The sequence below is a fragment of the Anomaloglossus baeobatrachus genome, chromosome 1 (assembly GCF_048569485.1).
Source record: "Anomaloglossus baeobatrachus isolate aAnoBae1 chromosome 1, aAnoBae1.hap1, whole genome shotgun sequence".
Lineage (NCBI taxonomy): Eukaryota > Metazoa > Chordata > Amphibia > Anura > Aromobatidae > Anomaloglossus > Anomaloglossus baeobatrachus.
In genome coordinates, this window is record NC_134353.1 from 971,685,983 (window position 1) to 971,703,880 (window position 17,898).

Sequence of the window (17,898 nt, forward strand, 5' to 3'; positions counted from 1 at the left end):
CACCCCAAACCTCATTTTGTTCTAGGTTCTTGGCCCTATTTGTAGGTTGGAGCGGTAACTGTTGAAGCCAGAACAGTGTGAGCAGGTTGTGGGCCGGATGGCAGATAATGTTTCCAGTCTGTTTACCAGCACCATCTTGTATTCCACATGGTCCAGTCTCACTAGCCAAGAGGCTGGACCACATAATCCTCTCTCTGATCCTCCTTCCTCCCATCATGATGAGTCCCAGGACACAAGTGAGCCCACACTTGGAGCTCTTTACCTTTCCAATTATGGCTTCTTCTGGCCTCTCACCAAGCACATTTCAAGAGGGACATGTGGAGATTGTGTGTGGTGATGCACAAATATTTTAGCCGCTAAGGTCAGAAGAATCCGAAGGTAGTGATTGACAATTGTTTTCTGAAGAGGTGGATGATGATGAGACACAGTTGCTATCTAGTCAGGTCAAGATCGCAACTCCAGAGGAGGATCAGATTGAGGAAGTGGAAGACAAGGTGATGGATGATGAAGCCATTGACCCAGGCTGGCGAGGCATTTGAAGCACCGCAGCAGTCAAGTAGAAGCAGTGGATTGACCAGAGGGAGAAGGTGATCAACAGTTCCTCAGAGCACCCCTACATGGCCAGATCATTGGCGAAGGGTTCGGTGTTTACTGTTCGCAAGTCTGGCTATTTTTTTACTGAAAGTCATGAAGACAAAAGCACAGTTATTTGCAGCATCTACAATACCAAGCTGAGCTGAGGAGAGAGCACTAGCAACCTGTGCACCACCAGCCTATCCTGCACAGTAGAAAGCTGTCGGCTGAACCTTTCTCCTCACTTAGGACAGATGACCTTGCACAGTTTCTTACTGATCTCGCGTAAAGCCTAGTTATATGGTTTATGGGTCATTATAATGAAGGTGGAGGTGACTGTCCCTCACGTTACTTTGGTAGCAGGTTGTAAGGATAATTTTCCATTACTTTATTTCAGCATTTGAGTTTTTTAATGTGTTTTAATTTTTCCTATAGATCAACATCAGGAAGCGTTACACAGCCATGGTCGTCCGCGCCCCCAGCGAGCAGGTCTGGATTGCTTCTTGTCTGCATTCTGCTTTATAAAGTATTCATTCTGAGACCACTCAATATTCATGCAAGAAACGACAAACCAGGAGCGCTCCTGTGTGAGTCCGTCTGTTAGTAAATAGTAAGGACCAGACTCACCGGGGAGAGTTGTGCACCCCTGTATAACCCTGGTGGTAAGCGTGATTCTGCAGCGTGTAGGGACATTACACAGCAATGGAAGCCCGGCGGTGAGTATCTGGATGTATGTCCAATCCCAAACACGTGATGTCTGCCCCCAACTAGGGAGTGCGTGCGTCCGAGAACCTGCTGCAGCTCCAACCGCTACCCCGGCACAAGTGCTGAGGAATAGTGGATCAATAAGAAATAAAAATTGGTTTTTCGGGCGCTGCAGGTATCAGGGAGCTAAATTACATATATAAAAGTGAATTTATTAAGGCACAAGGCGTTCCTGGTACCGCTGACCCCTTCATCAGGCGATCACCCGGGGACAGCGGTCCCAGAAACGCGTTGTGCCTTAAATTCACTTTTATATTTCTAATTTGGCTTCCTGATACCTGCAGCATCCGACAAACCCCGCATTTCCTATTTCTTATTGATCCAATCAATATAGAATTCCTGATATTGTCTTCCCACTGGGGATGAGCAAACCTGATCTGTAAAGTTCGAGGTTTGTGCTGAACATCGTGTGTCCGAGTCTCTGACCCAGACACAGACACTTCAGTGTATGTCTGAATCTTGTTTGGTTTTGTTATCTGAATAAAGCTTGTTGAAAGGTTGCAGAGCAGCCAATCAGCAACCTTTTAGGCTTTGGGCATTTCCGGAGCTATTCCAATTATGCTACGTACTGGCTATGATTGGCCGGCGCACTCCGTATCTCTGATGGCACTATTATGGCAAAGCGGTTTAAGATGTCCTCAACACATCGTAAATGTGAGCCTTTTCGGTATAGCCCCACCCCTGACATGATAGGGCCTCCTCTCAGAATCGTAAGCACTTTGTGGACCTTGGGAACACTGTAAAAAGTTGGGATCTGCAGATGTTCCACCAACATGAAATCTCTAGCTCCCTACCGTCTATAAGGTCCTTGGGTTATGCTTCATGTAGGATGTAACTCAACTCCTCTTTGTACTTTCCCATGTGGTTGGTTGAGAGCTTTTTATAGAACTTGGTATCCTCTAGGATCCATAGGCACTCGCCTTATAGTCCTTATTCTCCATAGTCACAAGATTCCCCCTCCAGGCTTTATTGTTATTTTATTATATCGCATAAGAGTTTCTATTGCCGAATTATTCTCATGGTTAGGGTTGGTTTTTATGGGGTCATTACGCATTCCACAATCCCAATCTTCAAGCCTTTGAGTTGCTATCTGAACGAAGAGGTCAATAAAAGTGGTGTCACTGGGCGGTGATGTTAATGCTTCTAGCTAAGGTGGTGAAGGGCCGTTCCCTCTTCACTTCGACCGTCATCAGCTATTGAAGTAGAGTGAAAATCCTCCTGATGTAAATCACATTCATGACACTGATCATTGGTAGCTTTACTATAGAACTTATTCCATTTTAGCGTTCACACACATACAGCTCTGGCAAAATGAAGACTCCGCTGCACAATTGTCAGTTTTTCTGATTTTTCTCTATTTCTGAGTAAAATATAAATTGTTCTTTATTCTATAATCTACTGACGACGTCTCCGAATTTCCAAGCAATACATTTTGTATTTATTTTCTGAAAATGAGAAATGGTGAAATAACAAAACAATGCACAGAATGCACAAAATGCACAGCGCTTTCACCTCAAATAATGCAAAGAAAACAAGTTCCTCATCATTTACACCCAACAATATAATAATGTTTTACCTCAGGAAGATTTAGAAATCAATATTTTGTGGAATAACCATGATGTGTAATCCCAGCTTTCCTGCGTCTTGGCCGCTTTCCTCCAGTCTTCACACTGCTTTTGGGTGACCTTATGCCATTCCTGGTGCAGGAATGTAAGCAGTTCTTTGTTTGATGGCTTGTGACTATCCATCCTCCTCTTGATTACATTCCAGAGGTTTTCAATGGGGTTCAGGTCTGGAGTACAGATGAGCGAGCCTCTAGAGGCTCGAGTTCCGTTCGGTTCGTCGAACACATTATAAATGTACACATACAGTTAATAAACCTTGCCATAACACTTACCTGTCCCCGCGCCACATCCTGCACTCTGTCACCCGCTGCTTTTCCTTCCGATAATTGCTGCGTCCTCCCGGTAACCAGCACTGATGATAGGACCTTCCGTGACGTCAAAAAAGCATGTGACCAGTCACGTGTCTATTATCTCATTGGCTACAGACTGGTCACATGGCTATGACGTCATTGCTAGGTCTTGTCAGTGCATCTGTCCGATACGCGGTGCTCGTTTGTGCATCCCCGTGTATCAGCGAGATGCTCTGGCACATAGTCGGCTTCCCCGTTCTGCTTCCTCGTCACGTTATTCACCGGCTGCAACAGCCGGTCAATAACGGAGATTACCGTTGCTAAAGCAATGCGCCTGTCAGCGATGACATCACCGCTTACAGCACGCAGCTGCTGCTCACTCACTGAGTGATTAGACTGCACGGAGCAGCAGCGTCTTCCTCCCATGCAGCGCTGTCTGATGTAGCAGAACTGCATGGGTTAAAGGAGAAAGAAGACAGAAGAGCAGGATCGTGGAGGGCTGACAGGGAGTAATAAACATGGAGTCTCTAATGTGTCTGTGTATTTATTTCTATTAAAGTATTTTTTTCTCTGTGTGGTGTGTTTTTTTTAACCCTTTATTGGAGATTCTTAATGGCCGGGTCAAACTTGCCTGACATTAAGAATCTCTGACTTAATACTAGCTAGTAAAACAAAGCTAGTATTAACTCATAATTACCCAGCAAGCCACCCGTCACCATGGCAGCTGGAAGAGTTGGATACAGTGCCAGATGATGGCGCTTCTATGAAAGCGCCATTTTCTAGGGCGGCTGCAGACTACAATTTGCAGCAGAGGCGCCCAGAAACCTCGGGCTAACCTGTGCTGCGGATTCCAATCCCCAGCTGCCTAGTTGTACCTGGCTGGACACAAAAATGGGGCGAAGCCCACGTCATTTTTTTTTTAAATTATTTCATGAAATTCATGAAATAATTAAGAAAAGGGCTTCTCTATATTTTTAGTTCCCAGCTGGGTACAAATAGGCAGCTGGGGGTTGGGGGCAGCCGTACCTGCCTGCTGTACCTGGCTAGCATATAAAAATATGGCGAAGCCCATGTCTTTTTTTTGGTGGGCAAAAAACTCCTGCATACAGTCCTGGATGGAGTATGCTGAGCCTTGTAGTTCTGCAGCTGCTGTCTGCTCTCCTGCATACACTAGTGAATGGAGCATGCTGAGCCTTGTAGCTCTACAGCTGCTGTCTGCGCTCCTCCATACAGACAGACAGCAGCTGCAGAACTACAAGGCTCAGCATACTCCATCCAGGACTGTATGCAGGAGATTTTTGCCCCCCAAAAAAATTACGTGGGCTTCGCCATGTTTTTGTATGCTAGCCAGGTACAGCAGGCAGCTATGGGCTGCCCCCAACTGCCTATTTGTACCCGGCTGGGAACCAAAAATATAGGGAAGCCCTTTTGTTTAAATTATTTCATGAATTTCATGAAATAAACTAAAAAAAATGACGTGGACTTTGCCCAATTTTTGTGTCCAGCCAGGTACAACTAGGCAGCTGGGGATTGGAATCCGCAGCTCAGGGTGCCCAAGCTTTCTGGGCACCCCTGCTGTGAATTGTAGTCCGCAGCTGCCCCAGAAAATGGCGCTTTCATAGAAGCGCCATCTTCTGGCGCTGTATCCAACTCTTCCAGCTGCCCTGGTGACGGGTGGCTCACTGGGTAATAATGGGGTTAGGGCTAGCTGTATATTATCAACTGGCCCTAAGCCCGAAATTCATGGTGTCACGCCAATATTAGACATGGCCACCATGAATTTCTAGTACAGATAAAAAAAAACATAACACACAAAAAAATATTTTTATTAGAAATAAAACACAACACAATTAGTGACTCCATCTTTATTGAAATAAAGAACTCCCCTCCTCAGTAATCCTGGGTCAAGGGTCAAGTGCTGTCCAATCCGGATCCAATATCATCTGATCGGTTTGCTGGAAGGCAAAGCGATCAGATGATGTGTCAGGTTCAAGGGCCTGAATCACATGACATAGCAGCTGATTGTATAAATGGCTTTTATACAATCAGCTGATGCATCAGTGCAAAAAAACCCAAACAAACTACACACTTCAGTGCAGACTCCTGTCCGACAGCATCAGCTGATAGTTTAGCCGGTCGGGCGGTAAAATGCCGGCCTCACCGCTCGACTTATAGTGTCAGCTGATTCCGCAAGGTGACCGCATCAGCTGATCATCGCCTGGTCTGAGAGAGAGAGAAGAAAGAGAGGAGAGAGAGAGGAGAGAGAGAGAAAAGAGAGAGAGAGAAAAGAGAGAGGAGAGAAGAGAGAGGAGAGAGAGAGGAGAGAGAGAGAGAGAAGAGAGAAGAGAGAGAGAGAGAAAAAGAGAGAGGAGAGAGAGAGCGGAGAGAGAGAGAGACGAGAGAGAGAAGAAAGAAAAAGAGAGAGAGGGAGACAGAGAGAAAAAGAGAGAGAGAGGAGAGAGCAATGCAGCCTCATTCCGTGAACTGCTTCGATTTTAGAGGTGTGTCCCGCGGCTCACAGCTGATGTCCGGCTCCTCCCCTAAGTGCATAATTAAATTATAATTATAAATAAATAATTATATTATAATATAGTATGTTTTCTCTGCCCTACTGAAACACTTTCTTCCCTCTCCATGTCCATAGTATATTTTCTCTGCCCTCCCTGAAACACTTTCTTCCCTCTCCTTGTCTGTAGTATATTTTCTCTGCCCTCCCTGAAACACTTTCTTCTCTCTCCTTGTCTGTAGTATATTTTCTCTGCCCTCCCTGAAACACTTTCTTCCCTCTCCTTGTCTGTAGTATGCTTTCTCAGCCCTCCCTGAAACACTTTCTTCCCTCTCCTTGGGAGACAGAGAGAAAAAGAAAAAGAGAGAGAGAAAGAGAGAGAGAGAAAGAGAGAGAGAAAGAGAGAAGAGAGAGAGGAGAGAGAGGAGAGAGAGGAGAGAGCAATGCAGCCTCATTCCGTGAACTGCTCCGATTTTAGAGGTGTGTCCCGCGGCTCACAGCTGATGTCCGGCTCCTCCCCTCAGTGCATAATTAAATTAAATTATAAATATATAATTATAACTTAAAATTAAAAATAAAAAAATAATAAAAAAAAATTCTTTATCGGGACCGGGATTAGAACTAAAGTTATGTTTCTTAGATGAGCGCTCTATCCACTAGTCTACTGCCTCTAATGATAAAGATAGGCAGATTTGGTCATCTTGACTTCTGCATTGCTGAAGTCTCTGCTGACAGCGCAATTTTCTTCATTGCTATGTGGAGCTGATACAGCGTGATGGTGTTCTACGGTGCTGCTGCAGCTTCGTGTCATGTGGATTACGTTGGACCTGGAGGGGTATTTGGGGATTAATAAAGAGGTGTTTTTTTGTCTTTTATTCCAAATAAAGGATTTTTCGCTGTGTGTGTTTCTTTACTTTCACTTTCAGGTTGAACAGGGTGCAAAACTCAAAATTATACAACTAAACAATAGGATAAAGTGTTGCACACCAGTCACAATGTATAGGGGAATAATGAAAAGCAGAACTTCTATGGGAATACTAGACTGAAATATACAATGGACTATGTGAAAAAAGTGAAAAACATGAAAATGGTATCAGCATAACTGCTATGAATAATAGGAATGAGAGATATTTAGCCATTGTATTGATCAATGCAAAGGAGCCCCAAAACCAAACGCCAAGGTAATCTCTATTTTTGGGATCCCTAACCTATGTGTAACCTTACCTGCAGTTAAAAAACTTGGTCTGTATGGGAAGCAAAGGACCAAGCTATATATGTGAAAGTAGAGTTTTGCATCCTGTTCACACCATTGGTGTTCCAGACGTCCATTCTTTAATTAATATGCATTTTCTGTCTGAGAACCCGGCCCCACCCATAGCCATGTGTCTTATTTCACATATATAGCTTGGTCCTTTGCTTCCCATACAGAGCAAGTTTTTTTAACTGCAGGTGAGGTCACACATAGGTTAGGGACCCCAAAAATAGAGATTACCTTGGCGTTTGGTTTGGGGCTCCTTTGCATTGATCAATACAATGGCTAAATATCTCTCATTCCTATTATTCATAGCAGTTATGCAGATACCATTTTCATGTTTTTCACTATTTTCAGATAGTCCATTGTATTTTTCAGTCTAGAATTCCCATAGCAGTTCTGCTTTTCATTATTCCCCTATACATTGTGACTGGTGTGCAGCTCTTCTCCATAACGAGCTCCCAATGCTGCCCCCCTCTCATTCTGAGTCCTTACACTCCCCCCATCGATTTTGTCATTGCACTATCCCTCAACCCTTGTCCTCTGTCTCTAGCATTGGCCCCTGTCTCCCACTCCTCCAGCAGCAGCCTCTCTCCCCCACCTCCAGCAGCAGCCTCTCCCCCAGCATCAGCCTCTCTCCCCCAGCATCAGCCTCTCTCCCCCAGCCTCCCCCAGCATCAGCCTCTCTCCCCCAGCCTCCCCCAGCATCAGCCTCTCTTTCCCCAGCATCAGCCTCTCTCCCCCAGCTTCCCCCAGCATCAGCCTCTCCCCCAGCTTCCCACAGCGTCAGCCTCTCTGCCCCCAGCTTCCCCCAGCATCAGCCTCTCTGCCCCCAGCATCAGCCTCTCTGCCCCCAGCATCAACCTCTCTGCCCCTAGCATCAGCCTCTCTCCTCCCAGCATCAGCCTCTCTCCTCCCAGCATCAATCCATCTCCTCCCAGCCTCTCCCAGAATCAGCCTCTCTTCTCCCAGCCTCCCCCAGCATCAGTCTCTATCCTCCCAGCCTCCACCAGCATCAGTCTCCCCCTCCCAGCCTCCTCCATCATCAGCCCCCCCAGTATCAGCCTCTCTCCTCCCAGCCTCCCCCAGCATCAGCCTCCCCCAGCATCAGCCTCTCTCCTCCCAGCCTCCCCCCAGCATCAGCCTCTCTCCTCCCAACCCCCCCAGCATCAGTCTCCCCCAGCATCAGCCTCTCTCCTCCCAGCCTCTCCCAGCATCAGCCTCTCCAAGCATCAGCCTCTCTCCTCCCAGCCTCCCCCAGCATCAGCCTCGCTCCTCCCACCCTCTCCCAGCATCAGCCTCTCTCCTCCCAGCCTCCCCCAGCATCAGCCTCCCCCAGCATCAGCCTCCCTCCTCCCAGCCTCCCCCAGCATCAGCCTCCCCCAGCATCAGCCTCCCCCAGCATCAGCTTCCCCCAGCATCAGCCTCCACCTCCCAGCCTCCCCCAGCATCAGCCTCCCCCCTCCCAGCATCAGCCTCCCTCCTCCCAGCCTCCCCCAGCATCAGCCTCTCTCCTCCCAGCTTCCCCCAGCATCAGCCTCTCTCCTCCCAGCCTCCCCCAGCATCAGCCTCCCCCAGCATTAGCTTCCCCCAGCATCAGCCTCCCCCTCCCAGCCTCCCCCAGCATCAGCCTCTCTCCTCCCAGCCTCCCCCAGGATCAGCGTCTCTCCTCCCAGCATCAGCCTCTCTCCTCCCAGCCTCCCCCAGCATCAGCCTCTCTCCTCATAGCCTCCCCCAGCATCAGCCTCCCCCACCCCAGAATCAGCCTCTCTCCTCCCAGCCTCCCCCAACATCAGCCTCCCCCAGCATCAGCCTCTCTCCTCCCAGCCTCCCCCAGCATCAGCCTCCCCCAGCATCAGCCTCTCTCCTCCCAGCCTCCCCCAGCATCAGCCTCCCCCAGCATCAGCCTCTCTCCTCCCAGCCTCTCCCAGCATCAGCCTCCCCCAGCATTATCCACTCTCCTCCCAGCCTCCCCCAGGATCAGCCTCTCTCCTCCCAGCATCAGCCTCTCTCCTCCCAGCCTCCCCCAGCATCAGCCTCTCTCCTCATAGCCTCCCCCAGCATCAGCCTCCCCCACCCCAGCATCAGCCTCTCTCCTCCCAGCGTCCCCCAACATCAGCCTCCCCCAGCATCAGCCTCTCTCCTCCCAGCCTCCCCCAGCATCAGCCTCCCCCAGCATCAGCCTCTCTCCTCCCAGCCTCCCCCAGCATCAGCCTTCCCCAGCATCAGTCTCACCCCTCCCAGCCTCTCCAAGCATCAGCCTCCCCATTCCCAGTCTCCCCCAGCATCAGCCTCCCCAGCATCAGCCTCCCCCCTCCCAGACTCCCCCAGCATCAGCCTCTCTCCTCCCAGCCTCCCCCAGCATCAGCCTCTCCCAGCATCAGCCTCCCTCCTCCCAGCCTCCCCCAGTATCAGCCTCTCTTCCCCCAAGTATCCCGCAGTATCAGCCTCTCTTCCCCCAAGTCTCCCCCAGTATCAGCCTCTCTCCCCCCACCGCATGCGCAGATCTCCAGACTGCATTAGAGACACCCAAACACTCCTTCTGAATCTTCAGCTCTGCGAGCACTTACCTGTTCCAGTGCCCGCCGCCATCTTCCTGACTCATGTGAGTATCCTCTTCTGACACCGGCTTCCATCGCGTTGTCCTCCGCGGCGTCCTGCTGTGAGCTCTGCATGTGATGTCCATACAGCACTGGACGCAGCACAGAGGAAGGAGCTGATTGGCGCGCGCCTGTGACCCCAGAAGGCAGGCGCTGGCAGTTCCGGGGTCAATCAGCTCCCTGTGCCCGGCCGCCGCAGTTTTTCTGCATTCACGTCTTAATTGACGCGGATACAAATAAATGGCGGTGCACATCTCCCCCCTCCTCCCTCCGAAAACATAGCGGATTTAATCGAATGTCTAACGGAGAGGATGTGTAAAAAAAATATTTTTTATTTTGCTGCCAGAAGGTGCCGCCCCCCACAACTTGCCGCCCCAGGCACAGGACCACGGGTGGCTAGTGGTAAATACGGCCCTTCGTAGGTGTAAACTGAAGAACCGACTTCTCCGCAGTCGGGGCTGCAGGGTCCGGGTGCTCCGCCTCTGAGGACGGGCCCGGTGATGCGGCCGGGTCTGGTCTGGCCGGTGTCTAGGTGATCACTGCCGTGGCTGGAATGAGGTGGCTGCAGAGTCTTGGTCTGCAGCTGGAGCTTCTGGCAAATACATTGAAGGTTCCGCTGCCGGGGTTGGTAGGGGCAGATCAGCGCCCGCCGAGGATGGGGTAGTTGGTGGTGGAGTGCTCACCGCAAGTGGGAACGGTCCGGATCCCTCAGCCGCTGTGGCCGGATTTGGGCAATCAATAGGGACTGGGTAACCGCTTACCCTCTCTTCACGTGGGATTTCGATCTCACGGGCTCACACCGCCACCCGCCAGGCTCCTCATCTCTTTCCTCCAGTGGTTAAGGATGAATAAGAACTGCGTCCGCATTCTCCTGCATAGCTGCTCCATTTCCTCCTCTATCCATGCCGCGGTCCCAGGGACAGCACGCTCTGGGGATCAGTCTCGCTCCGCCATCTTGCCACTGCGTCTTCCAGGAACGTTCTCGCAGAGTCCTGGCGTCCCTGCTTCACTTCCACTAGTAACACATTCTGGCCCGCCCCCTCGGACTTTTCACAGCACTCTCTCGCTGACCGTGGCCCTCTAGGAACTTCCGTTTCCGGCCTCACAAGGAAGACGAAGGGCGAGGCTTAGACTTCACGCGCTTTCTCGATGAAGACGGAATTTTGGTGCAAAAATATTGGGGGGTGCTACTGCTATGGACAATAAGAAACACTCTGCCACTTTAAGAGACAGAAACCTCCCCGTGTTGAGGGGTAATGGAATGTTCTGCTCCCCCTGCAGAAAGTGTGCTAATGGACAGCCCGAGTGTAAGAAGAGAAGTGAGTTTCTGTTTTGATTTTAGATGCATGTGAAGGAACACACAGCCGGTGTGTCTCGGAGGATTGGAGTTTTTCTTCTGAATCGAGAGAGAGACTTGCAGATAACAGGGAACCAGCGAGGAATCTGAAGCAAGAAGAAGATTTTGATCTCCTTAACCCGGCCCAGGAGAAGTGCGCACCTCCGGATGAGACTGTTGTTGGGGGGCCCCCGGGACTGGATCCACGTCCCCAGCATCACTGTGAGTTGAATATTGTGCACATACTAGGGGCTAAAGTAGGCTTCAGTAGGTAGAACACGGCATCCGTGTGGCCCGTTTAGCAGAGGCCAGAGAGGTTACGTGTAGAGTAGCATTGTACCTGACTGTTTTTGTGTTTCGAGAACCTGTAATAGTTGGAGCACCGTGCTATTGAGCGGACCAACTAGAGAATACAAAAGTGTTGTTAAATCACGTTTTGCCACTGTATACTCCGTGCCTGAACCTGCCTTCTCCACATCTTTCCCCGCCTGTTAATAAATACACCCTTGTTGTTCGCACCTCGTCTTGTGTACTGTAACCTACTCTGCACTGCGGTGGTCCTCTCGGCCATCGCTTCAAGTGGCGCTGCGAGCAGGGTACAGTCATCAAGATGGAGGCAGCAGACAGCAACGGCGGGAATGCTAATATTAATGGGGGTGCTGTGGGCAATGGTGGAACCCCTGCAAGGACACTTCCAATGGGCACCATATTTAGTGTGCTACCAAAATTCGATGGCAATAACATGGCACTGTGCGACTGGGTGTCCCGGCTGCAGAGCACCCTGAAAGTGTATATCATCGGCCCAGAGCTTGAGGTGGACATCGCTTTGACTGCCCTAGAGGGAGAAGCACGTAGAAATGTCTGTCTACAACCAGAACCCACCCGTAGTACCCTGAAAGAGTTAGTTGGATTCTTGGAAGAGATCTATGGCGAGACTGCTAGCGCGGGACATCTTCGCGCCAAATTTTTTTCGAGGCTGCAGCGGGATGAAGAAGGGAACTCTAAGTATGCAACATAACTACAAGAAGTGTTAGCGGAGGTCCAGAGAAAGGAGTCAGATGGACTCGGCGGCATAGGCTCTACCGACCGGATACTCCGGGAACAGTTTATTCTGGGATTGCATAGCGTATCCTTGCGGCGAGCCCTGGAAGAACGGGTCCGAGCGAATCCGGCTCTTACTTTTCGTCAAATCCTAGCAGAAGCAGTAGCCCGAAGTAAAGAAGAAAGTTACGCATCTGGGGTGGTGCGCGTCCAAACCGCCACCTCCAGAGTGGACCCAAACTGCCAGGTGGGACTGGTCCAGGTGGTGCAAGATTTACAGAAATCTGTTCTCAACGTACAGGAGAAGCTGACCCAGATGGAGCAAAGAATGAGGGACTTGTCTGGTGAACATCCCTACCCAGCTGCATCCTCCTCCTCCCAACCTGGCCCATTATACTCACGCAATAATTCCTCGGCTCTACCAATGGGGGACTGGAGGCTGCAGGCTTCCTCTCGTCAGCCACCAGAGGCACGAGGTATTCCCCAGCGAGGAGAAGACATCCACTGCTGGGGATGTGGAGGTCGGGGGCATATTGCCAGGGGGTGCCGGAATAACACTCAAAGCCAACGGAAGCCATCGTTAAACTACCAACCCCCGCAGTAGTGCGGCACTCTGCAGGGGAGGCGAGAAGGGAGGCCGCTCCGTATCATAACGAACATTTGATCGCTGGTTGTCCCATCCTACGTGCTGAATTCGAGAGTGTCCCAGTGAATTGCTTGATAGATACTGGGTCACAAGTGACGACGATGCCAGAAGCATATTTCAATCAACATTTCCAGACATTGGCCAGACCAGAGAAAGAGACCCTGATCCGGGTGATTGCTGCTAATCAACAACCGATCCCGGTCACAGGAGTTGTGTGGATGAATGTTCGAATCTGTGGGCAAGAAGTGGGGAAAAAAGGGATCCTACTAGTCCCCGAGCCCATCAACAAAGATGTTAATAAAGAAATGTGACCTAGTCTTATATTCATTGCGACCATAAATAAAGGCAAGATGCACAATAATATTTTGCAAAAATACAAAAATATTTTTATTTTTATTTTTAATTGCATGCGTGATTAGAGAGGACATACACAAACAGAAAGTGAATTAAAATCAACACAACAGACAAGATGGACGGTGTGGTAGGTAGGGGGCTACTCTTATTGTAATTCACAGTATAAGAGCTTCCAATAATCTAGGATATGTGATTTTCTCTGTGATGAATATTAATTGAAGAGCTCCTATTTTAAAGAGAATCACAGACCTATGTTAGTAATGAATATACATAATCACTGTTGCAGCATAGCAAAACTAACTATACATATTTGGTAAGATCAGTTATAAAGTCATAATATCACTAAAAAATGATTAGTCAGCAGTAAATCCAGTAATAAATACCATTATGCCGTTTGCTAATAGTATCAATGGAGGCTACCGTAGAGAGCAGATAGACAGTTCAAGACATAGTAGTCCTGCAAAATACAGCAGCAGCCAAACTACAACATGTAATTGGAATGATGATAAGGCATATAGATCGTACAATATGGATGTTAGATAATATAACAGGACTAACCTATTATTATTGCATACATAATTACAATAAAATGATCAATCACAATATATAACAGATAGATCAATATATCGCTTGCAAGAACTGATCAAAAGCTGCCATGAAAAGCAGTACAATTTTAGGGATTAAATAATCCTGTAAGACATAGCAGCAAATTAACTAGCAGTTGATAGTAGCAATAAACTATGTAAAATATACACGGTTAATTAATATATCCTGTGCCAGGTATATCCACAGCAATCGGCATAAGATAACAGATAATCCTGATATAACACTTGCAGGAAATACTGACCAAAGCTGCTGTAAAAAGCAGTACAGGTGTGAAGATTAAATAATCCTGTAAGACATAGCAGCAATTTAGCTTGCAGTTAGTAATATAAATAACAATGAACCATATGCAAATGTAAGGTTAATTAATACATCCTGTGCCAGGTATATCCACAACAACCGGCATGGGATAACAAAGGAATGAATAGTCATTCAAAGCCGGTGATTAAGTAAGATCCCGGTAATAGGATTAAATATGTCCAACCGGGATAAAGAAAGCTCAATGAAGGGGAGATAATACTCACCAAGATAATGCCCCCACCAGGACACACCGCCCACACCTCGACGCGCGTTTCGCAACTGCTTCGTCCGGAGGTGTGGAGGCTGTGTACCTGGTTGCTTAAATCTCCCACATGTAGCACTTGCCAGCCTATCGCGGCGCGCGCCGGCCCGCAGATGCCCGTCCCATCCAGCACGTCGGCGTCCAGGAAAAACGTGATGCGGACGCACAATCACGTGTATCCAAATGGACGCCGGGCACCGGAAAGAGAGGCATCGGGGAGCCGGCGCGCGCACAGGCAGGAAGCCAAAATTACGTCAGAGAGTGGGCAAATAGAAGGGCAGGTGCAAAACAGTAATCCAATAGATATAATATGCATATATATAGTAGATTAGATTATATGGCCAAAAATTACAAATCATAACAGTATGAATAAGTTATTAAGGAATCTTCTTGAGTCCATTAGCCTTTATTACAGATATGTTGCCCGAAATAATTTCTTCAGCCATAGTTGTAGAAAAAATGGGGAAATAAGCAGTCAGATCTATAAATAAAATTAAAAAACAAAATTAAAAACATGATTTTAGCAAGGATGCATAGCAACCACCAAACCAGAGATTATATATATAACAACTAAAAATAGTAATAATTACAGTATAAATCTCATGCAGAAGGCTTTATTAATTGTAAATAGAATCAAATAGGAGGCGGAATGAGATCAGGCACTATACAAGAAAGGGCTTAAAACTGATGGCATCATTGAGACCTTGTGGCTTGATGGTATTCAGAACCGTGATCCATCTGGCCTCCCTTTGGTACAAAATATTTTTAATATTGCCACCTCTCATGCCAAGATTAATCTTATCTATCCCGCAAAACCTCAGTTGACGCCAGTTGCAACCGTGTTTCTCCTTAAAGTGCTTAGGAATATTTTTAGGCTCTGTGCGCACTGGGAAATGGAATTTTCTTGAGAAAATTCCGCATCCTCTCAAAGATTACCGCACCCGCGGTAAAAAACCGCGGGAAACCGCACCCGAAAACCGCATGCGGTTTGCCGCGGTTTGCCGCGGCTTTACCGCGGTATTGTTCGCGGTATTGCCGCGGTTTTGCCGCGTGCGGGTTGGGATGTGCTTTATTGCATTCAATGCAATAAAGCACATTGAAGAAAAAAAAAAAAATACATTTAATTCTGATAGTAGATAGACAGAAGAATAGATAGAGGGATAGATAGATAGACAGACAGAGGGATAGATAGATAGATAGAGGACAGATCGCTGCATTTCCCACGGTCGGCAGTGAGTTCACATTACCGGCCGTGGGAAATGACCGGTAATTACCTCTGCTGTCTGCTGCATTCAGCCTGTGTCTGTGACAGTCGCGGCTGGATGGAAGCAGTGCAGGACGCAGGAGCCGGAGCTGTGTGGATTACGCCGGAGCTTTGTTTGGGAGGGGGTTAATAAAATGGTGAACGAGGCTTGTTGGTTTTATTTAAAATAAAGGATTTTTCGGTGTCTGTGTCTTATTCACTTTACTTACGGGTTGATCATGTCAGCTGTCACATAGACGCTGCCATGATCAAGCCTGGGGTTAATGGCGGTGGTCCCCCATCACCATTAACCCCTTGTATTACCTTGTCACCACTGCTACACGGTGGCAAGAAGAGCCGACGACACGCCGGCGCTGCCGCATATTGCATGCGACAGTGCCGGGGCAGCTGCGGCTGATATTCTCGGCTGCCGGAGGGGGAGTGAGGCGGGGGACATTACCCCTGCCCCTCTCCCTCCTCAGCCTGAGAATACCGGGCCGCCGCTGTGTGCTTACCTCGGCTGGAAGGTAAATATGCAGCGGAGCCCACGTTCTTTTTTTCCTATATTTCCGTTTTCTTTCTATGTGTGTTCTATGTGTCTGTGTTCTATGTGTTCTGTGATCTGTGTCTGTGATGTGTTCTGTGTCTGTGATCTGTGTGTGTTTACTCTGCACGACTTCCTGTTCCTGTAATGACATCACTTCCCTGCAAAACCGCAAGCAAGTGATGCACATTACCGGAGGTAAACCGCAAAATACCGCAGGGAATAACGCAGGAAAACGCAGTGAACCGCACAGAATTTGCTGCCTGCGTTATTCCCTGCGGGATTTCATGATTAACATTGAGTCAATGGAGTGAAATCCCGCAGCGATGTGCGGAAAAGAAGTGACATGCACTTGTTTTTGCTGCGGGATTCCCGCAGCAAAACATGCAGCTGTCAAATTCCGCCCAGTGCGCACAGGATTTTTTTTCTCCATAGGATTTGCTGGTGATTCACTGCAGAGATGTTATGAACATTTTCTGCAGCGAAACATGCAGCAAATCCGCGGCAAAATCCGCGAAAAATCCGGTAAGTGCGCACATAGCCTTAAGCTGGAATATTTCCTCAGGTTTTACAATCTTGGCCGCGTTTTTAATATCACGGATATGTTCTAAGATCCGCACTCTGAGTTCACGGGTAGTGAGACCAATATAAATAAGTCCACATGGGCATATAGCCCAATACACAACATTAGAGGAGCGGCAGTTGATGAAATGCCAAATTTGATAAGTCCTAGATCGCGAAGAGTCCCAGAATTTGGATGCACGATCCATTTGTGGACATGCACCACAATCACCACATGAGACTGATCCCCATCTGGGAGTACTAGATGTCAAAAAATTAGTAGGTCTCATGGGTGTATAGTGACTCCTCGTGATCAGGTCCCCCAAGGTTTTAGATCTTCTGGGGGTAATGGCAGGCCGAGGGGTCAGAATGGAGGCCAGATCACGATCCGCTGTCAATATAGGCCAATATTTAGAGATTATGGCCGACATCTCACGCCATTGTGAATGATAAGGTGTGATCAGTCGGATTGTATCATCCATAATTCTAGATTTGGTTTTAAGTAGATCTTCCCGCACTGTTCCCCTAGCTCTTTCATATCCTTTCTGAATGATATGATTTGAATAGTGTCTGGCTCTAAACTGCCGCCTCAAATTGATGGATTGTTTTTCAAATAATTCATCGCTTGAGCAAATCCTACGCGCCCGCAGGAACTGTCCAGTCGGAACAGAATTTATGACCGAAAACGGATGAGAGGACCTCGCATTCAGAAGTGAGTTAGTTGCAGTTGTTTATCTGAAGATGTCAGTGCACATAGTACCATCATTACCCTTGGTAATTGAAACATCTAAGAACTCAATGTTCTCGGTGCTGGAGGTAAATGTGAGTTTGATGTTTCTATTATTGACGTTGAGCCGCTGCATAAATAATTCCAGCTGATGAACCTCCCCTTGCCAAATTAAAAAAATATCATCAATAAAGCGCAGCCACATGTGGACTGCGCCAAACTCATAATCCGGAAAAATAATAGACCATTCCCAATATCCAAGAAAGAGGTTTGCGTATGAGGGCGCACAAGACGCCCCCATCGCAACTCCTCTCTCTTGGAGATAGAAACGGTCCTTAAATAAGAAAAAATTATGTGTAAGAATAAATTTGAGTAATAATAAAAGGAGGTCCACCAGCTGGCCATCAAGTGTGGTTGTTCGCAGAAAGAATTCCGCCGCTTCCATCCCATCATCATGATTGATAGATGTATACAGCGACTCAACGTCAGCTGTTACCATAGAAACATCTGCTTCAAGTATAATACCGTCTAATCTGTTAAGTAGCTCCGTAGAGTCACGAATATAAGACGGTAGGGTAACCACCAGGGGCTGAAGATAGTAGTCCAAGAATCTGCAAGCTGGTTCACATAGATTGTTATTTCCGGAGACAATAGGTCTACCGGGTGGACA

At 48.0% G+C, this 17,898-nt stretch overlaps 1 protein-coding gene across 1 annotated transcript in view; it reads left to right on the forward strand.

Annotated features, from left to right (window-relative positions):
- The window catches only part of LOC142302935 (uncharacterized), a 62,441-nt gene that overhangs the window by 12,486 nt on the left and 32,057 nt on the right, over positions 1–17,898 (forward strand). Inside the window, exon 4 of the mRNA XM_075344041.1 lies at positions 1,009–1,062. Coding sequence (XP_075200156.1) covers positions 1,009–1,062 — 54 coding nt within the window. The remainder of the gene's footprint in view (positions 1–1,008; positions 1,063–17,898) is intronic.